Source organism: Salmo trutta, chromosome 1 (genome assembly GCF_901001165.1).
Source record: "Salmo trutta chromosome 1, fSalTru1.1, whole genome shotgun sequence".
Classification (NCBI taxonomy): Eukaryota; Metazoa; Chordata; class Actinopteri; order Salmoniformes; family Salmonidae; genus Salmo; species Salmo trutta.
In genome coordinates, this window is record NC_042957.1 from 12,347,341 (window position 1) to 12,368,469 (window position 21,129).

Below are 21,129 nucleotides of genomic sequence, written 5' to 3' on the forward strand. Positions count from 1 at the left end.
GGCAGTTTATTCCATTTTAAAACATTACATTCACAACACACTGTGTATCCTCAGGCCCCTACTCGACCACATATCTACAGTACTAAATCCATGTGTGTGTGTATATATTGCATATGTTATCGTGTGTGTATGCATGAGTCTGTGCCAATGTTTGTTTTGCTTCACAGTCCCCGCTGTTCTTTAATCTGTTTTTTAAATCTAATTTTACTGCTTGCGTCAGTTACTTGATGTGGAATAGAGTTCCATGTAGTCATGGCTCTATTTAGTACTGTGTGCCTCCCATAGTCTGTTCTGGACTTGGACTGTGAAGATCTTGTGGCATGTCTTGTGGGGTATGCATGGGTGTCTGAGCTGTGTGCCAGTAGTTTAGACAGACATCTCGGTGCATTTAACATGTCAATACCTCTAATAAATAAGTGGTGATGAAGTCAATCTCTCCTCGACTTTCAGCCAGGTGAGATTGACATGCATATTAATATTAGCTCTCTGTGTACATCCAAGGGCCAGCCGTGCTGCCCTGTTCTGAGCCAATTGCAATTTTCCTAAGTCCTTTTTTATGGCACCTGACCACAACTGAACAGTAGTCAAGGTGCGACAAAACTAGGACCTGTAGGACCTGCCTTCTTGATAGTGTTGTTAAGGCAGAGCATCGCTTTATTATAGACTTCTCCCCCATCTTACTGTATCAATATATGTTTTGACCATGACAGTTTACAATCTAGTGTTACTCCAAGCAGTTTAGTCATCTCAACTTGCTTATTTCCACATTATTTATTACAAGATTTAGTTGAGGTTTAGGATTTAGTGAGTATTTTATTCCAAATACAATGCTTTTAGTTTAATAAATATTTAAGGCTACCTTATTCCTTGCCACCCACTCTGAAACTAACTGCAGCTCTTTGGTGAGTGTTGCAGTCATTTCAGTCGCCGTAGTAGCGTTGAGTCATCCGCATACATAGAAACTCTGGCTTTACTCAGTCAGTGGCATGTCGTTAGTAAAAATTGAAAAAAGCAAGGGGCCTAAACAGCTACCTGGGGGAATTCATGATTCTAACTGGATTATATTTGATAGGCTTCCATTAAAGGACACCGTCTGTGTTCTGTTAGACAAGTACAGTTGAAGTCGGAAGTTTACATACACCTTAGCCAAATACATTTAAACTCAGTTTTTCCACAATTCCTGACATTTAATCCTAGTAATAAAATGATTGATTTCTTTCATCACATTCCCAGTGGGTCAGAAGTTTACATACACTAAATTTGTATTTGGTAGCATTGTCTTTAAATAGTTTAACTTGGGTCAAACGTTTCAGGTAGCCTTCCACAAGCTTCCCTCAAGAATTTGGGTGAATTTTGGACCATTGTAACTGAGTCAGGTTTGTAGGTCTCCTTGCTTACACATGCTTTTCAGTTCTGCCTACACATTTTCTATAGGATTAAGGTCAGGGCTTTGTGATGGCCACTACAATACCTTGACTTTGTTGTCCTTAAGCCATTTTGCCACAACTTTGGAAGAATGCTTGGGGGTCATTGTCCATTTGGAAGACCCATTAGCGACTAAGCTTTAACTTCCTGACTGATGTCTTGAGATGTTGCTTCCATATATCCACATCCTTTTCCATCCTCATGATGCCATCTATTTTGTGAAATGCACCAGTCCCTCCTGCAGAAAAGCACCCCACAACATGATGCTGCCACCCCCATGCTTCTCGTTGGGATGGTGTTCTTTGGCTTACAAGCCTCCCCCTTTTTCCTCCAAACATAACAATGGTCATTATGGCCAAACAGTTGTATTTTTGCTTTATCAGACCAGAGGACATTTCTCAAAAAAGTACAATCTTTGTCCCCATGTGCAGTTTCAAACCGTAGTTTGGCTTTTTATGGCGGTTTTGGAGCAGTGGCTTCTTTCTTGCTGAGTGGCCTTCTCAGGTTTTGTGGATATAGATACTTTTGTACCTGTTTTCTCCAGGATCTTCAAGGTCCTTTGTTGTTCTGGGATTGATTTGCACTTTTCGCACCAAAGTACATTAATCTCTAGGAGACAGAACGAGTCTCCTTCCTGAGCAGTTTGACGGCTGCGTGGTCCCATGGTGTTTATACTTGCGTACTATTGATTGTACAGATGAACGTGGTACCTACTTCTGACCCACTGGAATTGTGATAGTGAAATAATCTGTCTAAACAATTTTTGGAAAAATTACGTGTCATGCACGAAGTAGATGTCCTAACCGACTTGCCAAAACTATAGTTTGTTAACAAGAAATTTGTGGAGTGGTTGAAACACTTATGTTGGAGTCATTAAAACTCATTTATGTCAACTTTCGACGTCAACTGTAACTCTTTATCCACATTATCAAATCAAAGTTTATTTGTCACGTGTGCCGAATACAACAGTTGTAGACCTTAGTGAAATGCTTACTTACAGGCTCTAACCAATAGTGCAAAAAAGTTGTTAGGTGAACAATAGGTAAGTAAAGAAATAAAACGACAGGCTATATAAAGTAGTGAGGCTACATACAGACACCGGTTAGTCCGGCTGATTGAGGTAGTATGTACATGTAGATATGGTTAAAGTGACTATGCATATATGATGAACAGAGAGTAGCGTAGAAGAGGGGTTGGTGGGTGGCGGGACACAATGCCGATAGCCCGGTTAGCCAATGTGCGGGAGCACTGGTTGGTTGAGCCAATTAGATAGTATGTATACAGTCGTATGAAAAAGTTTGGGCACCCCTGACAATTTCCATGATTTCCATTTATAAATAATTGGGTGTTTGGATCAGCAATTTCATTTTGATCTATCAAATAACTGATGGACACAGTAATATTTCAGTAGTGAAATGAGGTTTATTGGATTAACAGAAAATGTGCAATATGCATCAAAACAAAATTAGACAGGTGCATAAATTTGGGCACCCCAATAGAAAAATCACATCAATATTTAGTAGAGCCTCCTTTTGCTAAAATAACAGCCTCTAGACGCTTCCTATAGCCTCTGAGTTTCTGGATTCTGGATAAAGGTATCTTGGACCATTCCTCCTTACAAAACATCTCCAGTTCAGTTAGGTTTGATGGTTGCTGAGCATGGACAGCCCGCTTCAAATCATCCCACAGATTCTCAATGATATTCAGGTCTGGGGACTGGGATGGCCATTCCAGAACATTGTACTTGTTCCTCTGCATAAACGCCCAGGTAGATTTTGAGCAGTGTTTTGGGTCATTGTCTTGTTGAAATATCCAGCCCCGGCGTAACTTCAACTTTGTGACTGATTCTTCAACATTATTCCCAAGAATCTGCTGATATTGAGTGAATCCATGTGACCCTCAACTTTAACAAGATTCCCAGTACCGGCACTGGCCACACAGCCCCACAGCATGATGGAACCCCCACCAAATTTTACTGTGGGTAGCAAGTGTTTTTCTTGGAATGCTGTGTTCTTTTGCCGCCATGCGTAACATCCCTTGTTATGACCAAATAACTCAATCTTTGTTTCATCAGTCCACAGCACCTTATTCCAAAATGAAGCTGGCTTGTCCAAATGTGCGTTTGCATACCTCAAGCGACTGTTTGTGGCGTGTGTGCAGAAAAGGCTTCTTCCGCATCACTCTCCCATACAGCTTCTCCTTGTGCAAAGTGCGCTGAATTGTTGAACGATGCACAGTGACACCATCTGCAGCAAGATGAGGTTGTAGGTCTTTGGAGGTGGTCTGTGGGCTGTTTTTGACCGTTCTCACCATCCTTCGCCTCTCCGATATTTTACTTGGCCTGCCACTTCTGGCCTTAACAAGAACTGTGCCTGTGGTCTTCTATTTCCTCACTATGTTCCTCACAGTGGACACTGACAGCTTACATCTCTGCGATAGCTTTTTGTAGCCTTCCTCTAAACCATAATGCTGAACAATCTTTGTTTTCAGGTCATTTGAGAGTTGTTTTGAGGCCCCCATGTTGCCACTCTTCAGAGGAGAGTCAAAGAGAACAACAACTTGCAATTGGCCACCTTAAATACCTTTTCTCATGATTGGATGCACTTGTCTATGAAGTTCAAGGCTTAATGAGCTCACCAAACCAATTGTGTGTTCCAATTAATCAGTGCTAAGTAGTTACAGGTATTCAAATCAACAGAATGACAAGGGTGCCCAATTTTTGCATAGCCTATTTTTCACATCTGATTTAATTTCATACAACTTAATATTGCTACACTAAAATCTTTGTCTGAACAATACCCCAGTACTCAGCTTTTATTAGAAAATGAATGGCATGCCACTGATCATTTTCTGTGACGACAGAGTAAATTATTATGCAGCTTCAGAGGGGTGCCCAAACTTTTTCATACAACTGTAGTTAAAGTGACTATGCATATATGATAAACAGAGAGTAGCAGCAGCGTAAAAAGAGGGGTTGGGGGGGCACACAATGCAAATAGTCCGGGTAGCCATTTGATTACCTGTTCAGGAGTCTTATGGCTTGGGGGTAAAAACTGTTGCGAAGCCTTTTTGTTCTAGACTTGGCACTCCGGTACTGCTTGCCATGCGGTAGAGTACAGTCTGTGGCTGGGGTCTGACAACTTTTAGGGCCTTCCTCTTACACCGCCTGGTGTAGAGGTCCTGGATGTCAGGCAGCTTAGCCCCAGTGATGTACTGGGCCGTACGCATTACCCTCTGTAGTGCCTTGCAGTCAGAGTACGAGCAATTGCCGTACCAGGCAGTGATGCAACCAGTCAGGAAGCTCTCGATGTTGCCGTTGTAGAACTTTTTGAGGATCTCAGGACCCATGCCAAATCTTTTTAGTTTCCTGAGGGGGAATAGGCTTTGTCGTGCCCTCTTCACAACTGTCTTGGTGTGTTTGGACCATTCTAGTTTGTTGATATGGACACCAAGGAACTTGAAGCTCTCAACCTGCTCCACTACAGCCCCGTCGATGAGAATGGGGGAGTGCTCTGTCCTCCTTTTCCTGTAGTCCACAATCATCTCCTTAGTCTTGGTTACGTTGAGGGATAGGTTGTTATTCTGGCACCACCCGGCCAGGTCTCTGACCTCCTCCCTATAGGCGGTCTTGTCGGTGATCAGGCCTACCACTGTTGTGTCGTCTGCAAACTTAATGACGGTGTTGGAGTCGTGCCTGGCCATGCAGTCATGGGTGAACAGGGAGTACAGGAGGGACTGAGCACCCCTGTGGAGCTTCAGTGTTGAGGATCAGCGTGGCAGATGTATTGCTACCTACCCTCACCACCTGGGGGTGGCCCGTCAGGAAGTCCAGGATCCAGTTGCAGAGGGATGTGTTTAGTCCCAGGATCCTTAGCTTAGTGATGAGCTTTGAGGGTACTATGGTGTTGAGTGCTGAGCTGTAGTCAATGAATAGCATTCTCACATAGGTGTTCCTTTTGTCCAGGTGGGAAAGGGCAGTGTGGAGTGCAATGGAGATTGTGTAAAGCCATAATACCATTTTTTCCAGCAGCAGACTATGATCAATAATGTCAAAAGCTGCACTGAAGTCTAACAAGACAGCCCCCCCAATCATTTTATCATCCATTTCTCTCAGCCAATCATCAGTCATTTGTTTAAGTGCTATGCTTGTTGCGTGTCCTTCCCTATAAGCATGCTGAAATTCTGTTGTCAATTTGTTTACTGTAAAATAGCAATTGTATCTGTTCAAACACAATTTTTTCCAGAAGTTTACTAAGGGTTGGTAACAGGCTGATTGGTCAGCTATTTGAGCCAGTAAAAGGGGCTTTACTATTCTTGGATAGCAGAATGACTAACTTCCCTCCAGGCCTGAGGGCACACACTTTCTAGTAGGCTTAAATTGAAGATGTGGCAAATAGGAGTGGCAATATCGTCTGCTATTATCCTCAGTAATTTTCCATTTAGATTGTCAGAACCTGGTGGCTTGTCATTGTTGATAGACAATTTTTTCACCTCTTCCACACTGACTTTACGGAATTCAAAAGTACAATTCTTGTCTTTCATAATTTGGTCCAATATACTTGGATGTGTAGTATCAGCGTTTGTTGCTGGCACGTCATCCCTAAGTTTGCTTATCTTGCCAATGAAAAGTCATTAAAGTAGTTTGCAATATCAGTGGGCTTTGATGAATGAGCCATCTGATTCAATAAATGAAGGCGCCAAGTTGGCTTTTTAGGTGCCCCAAAACGTTTTACTATCACTCTTGACATAATTTGTTTCATAGTGTAGTCGCATGATTTAATTTGCAGTACGCTTGCCAATTAGTTGGGCTGGCAGACTTAATTGCCATACCTTTTGCCCAAACCCTCTCAACCATACAATTTTTCAATTCCTCATCAATCCATTTAACAGTTTTTACAGTCATTTTCTTAATGGGTGCGTCAAGTGCAGTGCCTGGTTGCTCCTCATTACACACCACAGACCAGCAAATATTCTTTACATCAACAACATATGAATCACTACAAAACTTATTGTATGACCCCTTATACACTATATTAGGCCCAGCCTTTGGAACTTTGGTTTTTGTAGATATGGCTATTATATTGTGATCACTACATCCTATTGGATTTGGATACTGCTTTTAAAGCAAATATCTGCAGCGTTAGTAAAAATGTGATCAATACATGTTTGATCATTTAATTCCTGTGCTGTTTGTAACTACCTTGGTAGGTTGACCAGGTTCTCCCTCCTGACTCTCCCTCCTCTGTTCTCATCCTCCTAGATCTATCTGTTGCCTTTGACACCATGAACCATCAGATACTCCTCTCCACCCTCTCAGGGCTGGGAGTCTCAGGCTCTGCACACTCTTGGATTGCATCCTACCTGGCAGTCCGCTCCTACCAGTTGACTTGGAGAGGATCTGTGTGTGTGCACCGCATACTCTCACTACTGGTGTCCCCCAGGGCTCGGTTCTAGGCCCTCTCCTCTAAATAAACCAAGTCACTCGGCTCCGTCATATCCTCACATGGTCTCTACTGTCATTGCTATGACCTCTCCATCCTGGTTGACAACTCCACAGTGTCGCCCTCCCAAAGTGCAAAGAACCTTGGCGTGACCCTGGACAACACCCTGACGTTCTCTGCAAACATCAAAGCACTGACCCACTCCTGCAGGTTTATGCTCTACAACATCCGTAGATTACCTCACACAGGAAATGTTGCAGGTCCTAAATCAGGCACTTGTCCTCCCCCGCCTGGACTACTGCAACTCGCGGTTGGCTGGGCTCCCCGATTGTGCCATCAAACGCCTGCAACTTATCCAGAATGCTGCAGCCCACCCGGTTTCAACCTTCCCAAGTTCTCTCATGTCCGCACACTCCACTGGCTTCCAGTCGAAGCTCGCATCCACTACAAGAGCATGGTGCTTAGCTACGGAACAGCAACAGGATCTGCTCCTCCCTACCTTTACGCTATACTCAGACCCTACACCCCAACACTCCATTCTGCCACCTCAGGTCTCTTGGCACCACAATAGTGGAACCAGCTTCCCTCAGAATCTAGGACAGCAGAGTCCCTGCCCATCTTCCTAAACCATCTGAAACCCTACCTCTTTAAACCATATCTTAAATAATCCTCCTACTCACCTTGACCCCCCCCCCCCCGAAGAAATAATAATGATAACTTTGCACGTGACCCCCCCCCTACTTTCTATGACTGATATGTGGTTGTCCCACCTAGCTATCTTAAGAGGTACTGTCAGTCGCTCTGGATAAGAATTTCTGCTAAATGACTGAAATGTTTAAAAATAAATTACATACAAAAGTACAGTGCATTCAGAAAGTTTTCAAACCCCTTGACTTTTTCCACATTTTGTTACATTACAGCCTTATTCTAAATTATTCAAATTGTTGTTTTTTTCCCCCTCATCAATATACACACAATACCCCAAAATGACAAAGCAAAAACTGTTTATTTTGTATTTTTGCTAATGTATTAAAAATAAACTGAAATATCACATTTACCTAAGTATTTAGACCCTTTACTCAGTACTTTGTTGAGCCACCTTTGGCAGCAATTACAGCCTTGAGTCTTCTTGGGTATGATGCTACAAGTTTGGCACACCTGTATTTGGGGAGTTTCTCCCATTCTTCTCTGCAGATCCTCTCAAGCGCTGTCAGATTGGATGGGGAGCGTTGCTGCACAGCTATTTTCAGGTCTCTCCAGAGATGTTAGATCGGATTCAAGTCCAGGCTCTGGCTGGGCCACTCAAGGACATTCAGAGACTTGTCCCGAAGCCACTCCTGCGGTGTCTTGGCTGTGTGCATAGTGTCATTGTCCTGTTGGAAGGTGAACCTTTGCCCTTAGTCTGAGGTCCTGAGCACTCTGGAGCAGGTTTTGGTCAAGGATCTTTCTGTACTTTGCTCCGTTCATATTTCCCTCAATCCTGACTAGTCTCCCTGTCCATGCCACTGAAAAACATCCCCACAGCATGATGCTGCCACCAGCAACTCTGGAGCTCTGTCAGAGTGACTATCGGGTTCTTGGTCACCTCCCTAACCAAGGCCCTTCTCAGCCGATTGCTCAGTTTGGCCGGGTGGCCAGCTTTAGGAAGAGTCTTGGTGGTTCCAAACTAACATTTAAGAGGGTCGAGGCCACTGTGTTCTTGGGGACCTTCAATGCTGGAGACATTTTTTGGCACGCTTCCCAATATCTGTGCCTCGACACAATCATGTCTCGGAGCTCTACAGAAATCCTTCGTCCTCATGGCACACCGCCATGCCATCTCCATAGACAAACATTGGCAGTAGAATGGCCTTACTGAAGAGCTCAGTGACTCAACGTGGCACCATCGAAGGATGCCACCTTTCCAACAAGTCAGGTTGTCAAATTTCTGCCTTGCTACTGCCCCGGTCAACTAAGTGCTGTTATTGTGAAGTGGAAACGTCTAGGAGCAACAATGGCTCAGCAGCGAAGTGTTAGGCCCCACAAGCTCACAGAACGGGACCGTCGAGTGCTGAAGCGCAGAGTGTAAAATTTGTCTGTCCTTGGTTGCAACACTCGCTACAGAGTTCCAACTACCTCTGGAAGCAATGTTAGCACAAGAACTGTTCGTCGGGAGTGTCATTAAATAGGTTTTCATGGCCGAGCAGCCGCACACAAGCCTAAGATCACCATGCACAATGCCAAGCGTCGGCTGAGTGTTGTAAAGCTCACCACCATGGCACTCTGGAGCAGTAGAAATGCGTTCTCTGGAGTGATGAATCACACTTCACCATCTGGCAGTCCGATGGACTAATCTGGGTTTGGCGGATGCCAGGAGAACGCTACCTGCCCCAATGCATAGTGCCAACTGTAAAGTTTGGAGGAGGAATAATGGTCTGGGGCTGTTTTTCATGCTTTGGGCTAGGACCCTTAGTTCCAGTGAAGGGGAATCTCCACGCTACAGCATACAATGACATTGTAGCAGATTCTGTGCTTCCAACTTTGCTGCAACAGTTTGGGGAAGGCCCTTTCCTGTTTCAGCATGACAATGCCCCAGGGACAAAGTGAGGTCCATAGAGAAATGGCTTGTCGAGATCGGTGTGGAAGAACTTGACTGGGCTGCACAAGAGCCCTGACCTCAACCCCATCTTACACCTTTTGGATGAATTGGAATGCAGACTGCGAGCTAGGCCAAATCGCCCAACATCAGTGCCTGACCTCACTAATGTTCTTGTGGCTGAATGGAAGCAAGTCTCCACAGCAATGTCCCAACATCTAGTGGAAAGCCTTACCAGAAGAATGGAGGCTATTATAGCAGAAAAGGGGGGACCAACTCCATATTAATGACCATGATTTTGGAATGAGATGTTCGAGGTGTCTACATCTATTTGGTCATATAGTGCACGTACTGTAGTAGGACTAGTAGACTATCACCGGGCTCACCATGGTGAAGTGGAAGGCTCGGCCCGTGGTGCCGGTGAAGCTTGTGGAGATGAGCTCTGAGTGGTTGGTCAGGATGGTGTCACAAGTGGCGCAGGAGAACAGGCATGTCCCACCAATGTGGTCCAGGAAGAACCTTCCCATAGCGGTGTTGTCAGAGACCAAGCTTCAGGAAAGGGAGAAAAAAAAATCTATTAAAAAATGGAAAGTCATGTATGACACTCATTCACACACAGCTGCTGAACAGAGAGAGGAGAGCAGTGAGGTGGGGATGGCTCATAGGAAGTGAAACAGGGGTGTGTATTCACTACGCCGACACTGTTGCAAAACGTTTCTTAAAAAGGAAGCAAACGAAACAGGGAGCGACCTACCTGAATTTGTCCAATAGAAACTTGTTTTGCAACTGTTTAGACTAATGATTACAGGCCTGGTTCACATAAGACAACTACTCACAAAGATGCATATATACTGCCCAGTTAGTGATTTCTTTGTTTGTTTACAAGTGATCAACATGGCTGCCAACTCATTTAGGTCAACACATAGTAATGGATAGAAAGAGGAAGGAAAGCGCTACTAAGGTACACAATAGTAAATGTTGGTAGACAGAAGGTGCTCTTTGGTAAAAGGGTTGAGTTGGTCTTCAAAAAGAAAGGAGGACCAAGGCACTCTTCATATAATTGATTAAAATGCCTTTATTAGTATGGCATGTTCAATAGAAACCATGTTTTTAAAAAACCGACGCGTTTCGGCTGCATGGCCTTCATCAGGGTGTACAAAGAAATAATACAATGTTCTCTGTTTCACAGCTTTTCCAATTAACCCTAATTTGAAGGGGGAGTGGTTAAAATTGATTGGACACACCTAGTAAGCAATAGTATACACACTTTAAAGTGAAATGCTGTAGCTATGTTATCATAAAAATGTAACTCCAAACTAGAAGTATCAGAACACTTAAAGGTAGTTCTAACCTTAAATATGTCTGGGCGAAGTGTCAAGAATAAGAAAGCAATATATTCCACAGTACACTAGAACACAGCAAAACATGAACAACAAGAGTCTAAACATAGCTGAGGGCAATTGAGCAAAATATCCACTAGATGACAGCAAATGTACCCATCACAACCCTACAGGAAGGGTGAGAAATCCATATCTTCATTTAAACCCGGGTATTTAGTGGCCTGTAGTTTGTAAATCCAAAAACGTTCCATTTGGTTTAACTGTTTAAGACGGTCCCCTTTTCTAATAGAGGCCGGGATATGATCAATACCCATAGCTTGTAGGGAGGCAGGGTTGCCATGGTGTAAGGACTTGTAGTGCCTTGCCATGGGGCAGTCTTCATTGCCTACCCGTATGGCGTACTTGTGTTCCGCTAGGCGATCTTGAAGGCGTCTCTTTGTCCGTCCAATGTAGAACACCTTGCACTGTGGACATTCCAATCTATAGATGACATGAGTGGTTTTGCAGTTAATGAAATGCTTGACGTAATACTCCATTTTGGAAGCTGTATCAACAATACTTTTTCTGTGCAATATTTCTGCAATGGTTGCACTGGTTACATTTAAAAGAGCCCTTGGGTTTGTGGCCAAGCCAAGTTTTTTGAGAGTCACCCGGAAGATAACTGTGGACTAATTTGTCCTTTAGGGTAGGACATCTCTTAAAGCTTATGACTGGTGGCTCAGGAAAGACTTGGCGTAGTAGCGTATCACTTTGGATGATTCCCCAATTATTTTTAATGATTATTTTAATGATTATTTTAATGTTCTCTGCTTCAGTGCTGTATTTTGTAACAAAATACACTCTCTCTGATGCATCACGAGGCACTCCCCTTCGCAACAAGTTCTCTCTGTCAAGTAATCCAGCCCTTATACCTGCATCTTTCAGGACCTGGACGCTGTAGCCCCGATTCAAGAAACGATTCTCCAATTCAGCAGATTTGACACTATAGTCTGTTTCCTGATCGCAAATTCTGCGGACTCTGACAAAAGATGGTTAGAATTAACAAGTGTCTCTTCTGTTCTGTTTCATAGTGAACGGTTGTCTTCATTGGCTGATGTAGAGAACTCCTTGGGGGTAAAAGCCAATTTATGCATGATCTGAGGCTCCGTACAAATGGTGTGATGCAATTGCGATGTCTCCGGAGGCCAAAAACAAGCCCTGTACCGCATCACCATGCGCCTCCCAAATTTTGTAACAATGGAGGATTCCGTATAGCTCCACTTTGAAATTATTGGTTGACGGTAGATGGGGCGATACGTCCTGTACTTTTTCCAACTACAACGATGTTTAATTAGCATAAAATATCATGGGTTTGAATAAGAACCATAGGAATACAGGAGGTATCTATTCAAAATGACCCTGCTCATTGGACAATTAATTTAGAAAACAAACCTTAAAAACACAGGCTATCCTAAAATTCTTAAACTATATCTACAGAGAGAAAATTTAGCATAAAATAACCCACCAACAGTAACACCAACTATCCAAACTATAGACACTAAACCAACTTTCACATGTTCAGGCTATTCTACCCAATCAATCAACAAACCAAATCTTTCCATCTACCATTTCAACTATAAACAGTCAATACCATTACCAGGAGATGGGTAAAGTACTGAAAAGCTGTAATTAGGTAAAAGTACTGTTACTTACATTGTAATTTACTCAAGTAAAAGTAGCCTAAAGAAACTAAGTAGTGGAAAAAGTACCCAAATTGTCATACTTGGGTAAAAGTAAAGATGCCTTTTTAGAAAATGACTCAAGTAAGTCTAAAATTACTTGGTTTTAAATATACTTCAGTATCAAAAGTATAAATCATTTCAAATTCCTTATTAAGCAAACCAGAAGGCACCATTTTCTTGTTTTAATGTATTTATTTTACAGATAGCCAGGGGCACACTCCAACACTGACATTATTTACAAATGAAGCATGTGTGTTTAGTGAGTCGGCCAGATCAGAAGCAGTAGGAAGGACAACGCACGTTCTCTTGATAAGTGCATGAATTAGACCATTTTCCTGAACTGCTAAGCATTCAAAATATAGCGAGTTTCAGGGAAAATATGGGGTACAAAGCACTTAATTTTCTTCAGGAATGTAGTGAAGTAAAAGTTGTCAAGAATATAAATAGTAAAGTATAGATAGTACTTCAATAAAAACTTTTTAAAGTACTATGTAAGTACTTTACATCACTGGAAACTACTCGAGTAAAAAAGTATCCAGTCAGAAAATGAATTAAGTACTAGTTACAAATGTAGTTTGGTCATGTTTTACATCCTATGGTAAATTGTGAGTGACAGCTAAAAAAAAAAATGTACAACTTACTGCAAATGAATAGACATGCATGTATTATTTAAGCCTAACAGCATTATCTTTCAGATGTCCACAGCAAAGGTAGGCTGTACAGTTTAAATTAGTCTTATTCAAAGTTGACTTAATATCTATCAATGTGCTCAATTTCATAACAGTACTTAAGACATTGGAATAATTTCACAATTTCAATAACATTAATGAAAATGAATTTCACAATATAAATTTCAATTACATGTGATGGTGAATGCGTACTAAGAAGATTTAAACCAATTTTGACGTAGATTTTTTTTTAATTAACAATGAAATATCCACAAGGATCAGGTAAGTATTTCAACAATCAATATTGACATTTCACTATCAATCCTGTTACTAGTATGCAAATCAGACAAATTTCAGCATGGAATTAAACATCAAGGTATGAATCATGTAAGTAATAAATAATCAAACCGTGCAGATACTGTATCAATTGCCATAGTCAACTCATATTTTGTTTTACTACGCTCCCATTGGCTAGCTAGCGTTGTCTCGCTGACAGGCGATCAGCACAGACAGTGGTCTTCCAAGGTAAGGATGGAAAGTGTAATTATGCTTATTATTCCTAATTTCTCATTTATTAGCTAATCATTCAGTCGAATACTATGCTACAGCCATTGAATCTGTCTTTGAGCGTTTAAGGGACATTAATGGTTAGATCTGTCCAACGACATTGTACTTCAAGATTTGAACAATATAATAACAAAAGGCAAACGTTATTAAATCAGTGGCTGAAATTTCACACTACGTGATATTCACTTCCGGACTTGGAGCGCTCATAGCGTTGTAGAATGTCTCTGAATAACGGGGCGTGATTTTGGCTTAACTGTGTTGGGGGAAAAGAAAGACGCACGCTCTCCAAGTCCGGAAGTGAATATCACGTAGCGCGAAATTTCAGTCGGATCCTTAAGATTAAGTAGTCTAGGTAAACTTAGCTGACCTTCAATTGCGGGAATTCAGAGTTGAGACATTTTACAACTCATACAAACTCTGAATATAAAAACATGGGCAAACGTTACCAAACATGATAATAATAATAAGCCAGCATTACGGTAGGCAGCTAATTGTTAAAATACACTTACCATCCTTAAATTGGAATGCCTCTGCGCTGATCGCCTGTGAGTGAGACAACGCTAGCTAGCCAATGGGAGCGTAGTATAACGCCCCTCAATAACGGGGTGTGGTTTTGGCTTAACTACGTTAGGAAAGAGAGACTCATTTACGCTCCATTGTCATTCTTTTCCGAACCGTTCCTTTCCACTTCATTCTCCCCCCTCGGTTCTGTCGCTACACGCTGTAAATAAAATAAACATATGGCACAAAAAGCTTACTGAGATTTTATTATATGACATGTGCTTACTAGCTAGTTAGCTTCCTAGCCATTTCATTTGGACTCACATCAAAACACAATTTCAACAGCAAAAGTATATCCGAGAAATACGTATTTTACTCCAGAAATATATAATATTAGAAAGGCAGACGGTAATTAAAGGAGGTTTGACGAAAATGAGAGCAAACGGGCTTGAGATGACGTGCTATTTTAAATAAATTTTATTGGTCAAGGGGTTGTGAAATGTTCATACAGACATACGTAAAGGGGAACCAATTGTATTAAAAAACAACCTCAATGTTGTGATTTATCTGACAACAATGATAATAAATATATTGAACTGAAATGATTTGGTAAAATGTAACGAGTAAAAAGTTACTTCCTTCAGAAATGACATGAGTAAAAGAAAAGTATTAGTTCCTCAAATGTATCGCATTACTTGTAACTTGTACTACCCACCCCTGACTTAATTCTGCAGTCACTACCACTATAATTTATTTCACAACTATAAATACTTTAAGATAAGCTAGAAAACACCACATTTTCTAAAGAAAATGTATTTCTCTAATTTAAAAACTAGCGGTCCTTGGTGTAACAGTTGGTATAATGGGACAATTCGAAGTACAACGCATTTCTCACCTCTGGGCTGTGGTACGTTTTCCGAGCCATATCTTGCGCCGACTCTGCAGTGGCTTAATCTAAACAGGAAGCCTGTTCGACTCCAGTGCAAGCGCATGGTATGAATCTATTATGTATATAATGTGTGATAGCTAACCTTATAATACAAAGCCATCGTGTATGTTGTTGTCGAAGAGACATCGCATACCCAACTTCTCACCGTGAATCTGTGATTTTCAGAGTTCTGTGTCGACACGAATGTTAAAACCTGCTTCGTTGTATTTCCCCCTTCTTTTTGTCGTTGACCCTGTCGATGTCGCGTCAGCTTTGTTGTTCTTCCACAGCTGTTCCGCAGACTGTATCAACATCCGGTACATGTGACCCCGCCCCCTACTGGGTAGGAGAGTTGTCAGAGAAACACAAAGGGTGCTGCCGAATCCAAACTGGGTGAGGACCAATCTGTGGAACCACTGTCTTTGAAATTACACTCACAGTAAAACCATAGACATTAAAGGAAGCTGATAAAACTACACTTTTGCTTTTCAGATATTAAATTCATTTTTTTTGAAAGGAGATGAAATGATGAAGCTAAGCTCAGGCTTTATTGTACATTGTGATGTGTAGGATATCAGCTAGTCAAATCAAATTTTATTTGTCACATGCAACAGGTGTAGACCTTACAGTGAAATGCTTACTTACAAGCCCTTAACCAACAATGTTTTAAGAGGTTAAGAAAAAAATAAGTGTTAAGTAAAAAATAGATAAAAGTAAGAAATAATTTAACAGCAATATGAGAAACTCCTGAATCAGAACCCAGGTAGGCTGTCTAACAACATAGCCTACTGACGGTCAGGTAGCAAAGTTTGCATCAAAACAATGCAGGGCAATTTGGGCTCAAATCAAAGTTTATTTGTCACGTGCGCCGAATACAACAGGTGTAGACCTTACAGTGGAATGCTTACTTACAGTGCGAAAAAAAAGGTGTGTGTGTGTGGGGGGGGGGTAAGTAAAGAAATAAAACAACAGTAAAAAGACATTTGAAAATAAGAGTAGCAAGGCTATATACAGACACCGGTTAGTCAGGCTTATTGAGGTAGTATGTACATGTGGGTATGGTTAAAGTGACTATGCATATATGATGAACAGAGAGTAGCAGTAGCATAAAAAGAGGGGTTGGCGGGTGGAGGGACACAATGCAGATAGCCCAGTTAGCCAATGTGCGGGAGAGCACTGGTTGGTCAGGACAATTGAGGTAGTATTTACATTAATGTATAGTTAAAGTGACTATGCATATAAGATAAACAGAGAGTAGCGGGGGGGAGGGCACACAATGCAAATAGTCCGGGTAGACATTTGATTACCTGTTCAGGAGTCTTATGGCTTGGGGGTAAAAACTGTTGAGAAGCCTTTTTGTCCTAGACTTGGCACTTTGGTACCGCTTGCCATGCGGTAGTAGAGAGAACAGTCTATGACTGGGGTGGCTGGGGTCTTTGACAATTTTCAAGGCCTTCCTCTGACACCGCCTGGTCTAGAGGTCCTGGATGGCAGGCAGCTTAGCCCCAGTGATGTACTGGGCCGTACATACTACCCTCTGAAGTGTCTTGCGGTCGGAGGCCGAGCAATTGCCGTACCAGGCAGTGGTCCTGAGTGGCACACCGGTCTAAGGCACTGCGTCTCAGTGCAAGAGGCGTCACTACAGTACCTGGTTTGAATCCAGGCTGTATCACATTCGGCCGTGATTGGGAGTCACATAGGGCGGTGCACAATTGTCCCAGCGTCATCTGGGTTTGGCCGGGGTAGGCTGTCATTGTAAATAAGAATTTCTTCTTAACTGACTTACCTAGTTAAATAAAGGTTAAATAAAAAAAATGATTGGACATACAGTACACACCATGACAAGAACACAACAGTAAGATCACAGAGAAGATGAAAAAGTGATTGATTAATCTCACTCCCAGACACTTCCACCCGATGAAGGTCTGTTGGATCAACTCGTCAAACGTGACCTTTGTTAACCCAAGTGTAGGAAATCGTTGGGCATTTGATTACTGGCATCTTGAGCTGCACAAACTGTAAAGCCAAAGATAAGCAGGGCTCCCAATGAAGATGATAGCTAGACAGAGTGCTTGAGAGGACAGTGTCATGAGAATTGTGTGTCCTTGGGAGATAGATAACAAAGTATTGTGTAAAGACTTATCTCTGCAGTTATCAGAATTGAAGTGAGATAGTGATCATTGTGTCAAGTGTCTCAGATTAGTAGTGCTGATATAGTTCAAACTGATCCGAAATCAGCACACTTTATTCTATATGGTAAGGTTTTATGGGAATTGGGGCACACCTCACTTGAGTCCAGGCCACTGCAGCAATCATGTCTCAGATTGATAGAATGATTGATTTCCTGTACTACTGCCACAGAACAGTAAAGGACAGAGAGACACATCCAGGTGTTCACATGTCCTGGCCATCTTATGTCTGTCAATAGAGCCCCCCAGTGGAGGTGTCATAATACCCAGAAAACCTAGCGATCAACAGGGAAATGGTTCCAATTGTTTTTCCACCAATCATTTTTCCCATAGAGAATTTCAGAAACACTTAAAATAGGGGCTGGGTTTCATGTAGGCTTACTCTGGTGTGACGTTTTGATAACCATGTAAATCTCTCTCAGACACGGTGACTTTAATCAATATATTCGGTTCTATTGACTCTCAGATTCGAAAATGATTATTAGCATCAAAGTAGACACCATACAAGACTACAAATCCCTGCAAGCTCCTGCACGTCATCTCTAGCTGACACGTTTGCTAACAGGTATTGTGTCAATTTAAAACTTGCACAAGAAATTGTGCCAATTTATTAATTACTAAATTTAGCTAACATTAGATAGTTAATCCAGAGATTCTTACCCTTGTCTCGATTCAGCAGTCTCGTCCAGATCATCATGGCATTTGTAGTTCTTTATGATAGCCACATTAGCAGCTAATTATCACTTCCTTACTGGGCGGGGTGGGGTAAATATAGTCAAATATATTGATTAAAGTCACCTTGTCCTAGAGAGATTTACACGGTTATCAAAACGCCACGCCATGGTAAGCCTATGCGAAACAGCCCTTATTTTAAGTGTTTCTATAATCCCCTATGGGAAAAATTAATGTTAGAAAAACGATTGGAACCATTTACTTGTTTGACCACTAGGTTATATGGGTATTATGACTCATACTGTGGTACTCTATACAAGAACAACCTCCACTCACACTGTCCTCCAACTTCAACTCCAAACTATTATCATAAAGACTATTAACATAAATACATAAACAGGATTTTAGATCTACATTACATTTACAGTACGGTGAATCAAGAAACATAATGGACTGGATCTCAGTTGTTGTGGTGCATGATTGTACAGTCCAGTCAAGCAATTTCATACATTTCAGTTCAGTAATCTGTTAATCTTTTTGATAGAAGAAACAGATAACAGGTTATATACATATTGTAATCAAGTATAATATATCTCCCTCACCTTTCCTTCTGGCAGTCCCTCACCTCTGTAATCAATAGAGACTGATCATGAAGATAAATTATCAAGCAATTTAATGACACACTGTTATGAAACATCAGGCGCATATGGCTGTCCAAGAGATGTGCCCTGAGGACAATCTATAAAGAAATTAAATGTGCATACATTCATATCACCATCAAATGGTTACCCATTCATATTACCCATTTATGATGAAACTATGAAACCATGCTCTTTAAATTGCTCGTGCACGATACTTTTGTATATATAGTGTATGTGGACACCCCTTCAAATTTGTGAATCCAGCTATTTCAGCCATGCAATCTCCATAAACAGTGGAAGTGGAGTGGAAGCCCATTCTCTGGAGTGAATGGATGAATCCGGGTTTGTCGCTACCTGCTCGAATGCATAGTGGCAACTGTAAAGTTTGGTGGAGGTGTTTTTCATGGTTCGGTCTAGGCACATTAGTTCCAGTAAATGGAAATCTTAATGCTACAGCATGCAATAGCATTCTAGAGGATTCTGTGCTTCCAACTTTGTGGCAACAGTTTGGAGAAGGCCCTTTCCTGTTTCAGCATTACAATTCCCCTGTGCACAAAGCGAGTTCCATACAGAAAGGGTTTGTTGAGATCAGGGTGGAAGAACTTGACTGGCCTGCGCAGAGCTCTGACCTGAACCACAACGAACACCTTTGGGATGAATTGGAACGCCGACTTCGAGCCAGGCCTAATCGCCCAACATCAGTGCCTGACCTCACTAATGTTTTTGTGGCTGAATGGAAGCAAGTCCCCGCAGCAATGTTCCAACATCTAGTGGAAAGCCTTCCCAGAAGAGTGGAGGCTGTTATAGCAGCAAAGGGGGGACCAACTCCTTACTAATACCCATGATTTTGGAATGAGATGTTCAATGAGCAGGTGTCCACATACTTTTGGTCATGTAGTGTAGCTATTTCATCAGCCAGCCTGCACTCATAATCCAGGAATTAATACAAATTCTTATTTACAGATTTATTTTCATACAGTTTGAAATACAGTATGTTTTGTAACAGGTAGTCATTATAGGTTAAGCTCCCTGTCCTTGTAGCAGGAAGTCAAGGATATCACGTATTTCAAATATCTCTGTTAGTTATATCACTAGCAATCACTAGCAATCTATTACCAAGGAAGCTTTTCCTGAAGAGATTGCATTTAAAATGTTACACAACGCATAATACAAGATTGTGATTTGCATCTATTGTATAAAACCATTGTCAAAGCAGGTAAAGGTGTAGAATAGATGGATAAATACAAATAGGATGCTCTGAAGTAAAAAATAATAATACAAAAAATGATATTGGAAATTGTTCATGTAAAAATGGGGCACACCAATGGTTACGCATTGTCTTTGTTTTCAAACTACTACCCGAGTAGACACACTTCTTATTGTGAGCACTGAAAGCATACCTGTGAGGGGAATCTAACTGGTAGTAGTTACTGTTGTAGGCTTTACCAGTATGTATTCCAAGCATTTGATTTTATTTGACCATGGGGAAAAGAGCTAGTGTATAAATATCAAAATGCAGAATTTATTGAATTGAGCCTCAACTCTTACAAATTCCATCCCTCTCTGCTGGTGCTGTGCCAACTCAACTTTTCTAGGTGATACATTATGTCACAAAACACACTTTCTCACAATACCAAGAAGTAACTCACCCCAGTTATATATTTAGCCTAACCCCCAATATTGGCTCGTCACATGGTATGATATGTTGTTAACAATGATTTTCAATCAGTTTTATGAAAGGTAGTGCAGTGATTAAATCTCAAACATAAAAGCAACCCCCATCTTTTATCTCCCCTCTCTCTCTCGTCCATGCTTTCATTTTCTTCCATCCATTCCCTTGAACGTGAGCCCAACCCCTCCCACTATGCATATACATGATGTGTGTGATTTACCATGGACAGGTATATCTGTAAATCACATCAAACAGCAAGGTAGAGGAAAGCAAGACAGTAATAGACAACGGAGCTGTTAGACAAATAGACAGACAGACAAACAGAAAGACAGACCGACAGAAGACAACTGGTGGCTATATGAGGACAAACTTTGACAGATGAAGGATGCTTCCATTACTGGTTATAGCTTTGCTGGGGTTCCCCACGGCAACAGGTTTCTATGCACTTCTATAGCCTATTCAGATGATCGGATTATTTTACATATAAAAGTAACTGGGTAAAGTGAAGAATATCAGTCTATTTTTGTCTTAGGTTTGCAGGAATGATATTGAAGAACATTTGCAAGTAGAGTCAAGTTGTATTCCTGTACATCATAGGGGGCAATGAACTCTCTTGTTTCTTCTGTATGGCAACATCATAGGGGGCAATGAACTCTCTTGTTTCTGCTGTATGGCAACATCATAGGGGAGGATTCCTGTTGAATGTGTTCTGTTAAAAACTGTATCTCTTTTCTAAGAAGATAACACTCATCGAGCAAATTTTTGAAAAACTACAGTGTTAAACCCATA

The 21,129-nt window shown here is 41.5% G+C and overlaps 1 protein-coding gene and 2 long non-coding RNA genes across 5 annotated transcripts in view; 1 reads left to right on the forward strand and 2 right to left on the reverse strand.

Moving 5' to 3' along the window:
• Positions 1-9,737: 9,737 nt before the first annotated feature.
• Positions 9,738-11,209, reverse strand: LOC115163288 (uncharacterized). The gene is made up of 2 exons (XR_003869725.1): positions 11,171-11,209; positions 9,738-9,990 (listed from the first exon to the last, which is right to left on the reverse strand). It is a non-coding gene; the product is annotated as an uncharacterized LOC115163288 (long non-coding RNA).
• A 2,192-nt stretch (positions 11,210-13,401) lies between these two features.
• On the reverse strand, positions 13,402-15,467 carry LOC115163237 (uncharacterized). Its single transcript, XR_003869720.1, has 2 exons — positions 15,134-15,467; positions 13,402-14,458 (listed from the first exon to the last, which is right to left on the reverse strand). It is a non-coding gene; the product is annotated as an uncharacterized LOC115163237 (long non-coding RNA).
• A 5-nt stretch (positions 15,468-15,472) lies between these two features.
• Positions 15,473-21,129, forward strand: part of LOC115162797 (phospholipase B1, membrane-associated) — a 33,545-nt gene continuing 27,888 nt past the window's right edge. For 2 of the 3 annotated variants that reach the window (XM_029714246.1, XM_029714326.1), the window contains exon 1: positions 20,569-20,774. In XM_029714246.1, the coding sequence (XP_029570106.1) occupies positions 20,726-20,774 (49 nt within the window). In that variant the 5' untranslated portion in view covers positions 20,569-20,725. Of the gene's footprint in view, positions 15,560-20,568; positions 20,775-21,129 lie in introns of those variants that run through there. The other variant, XM_029714411.1, reaches the window with a different exon arrangement.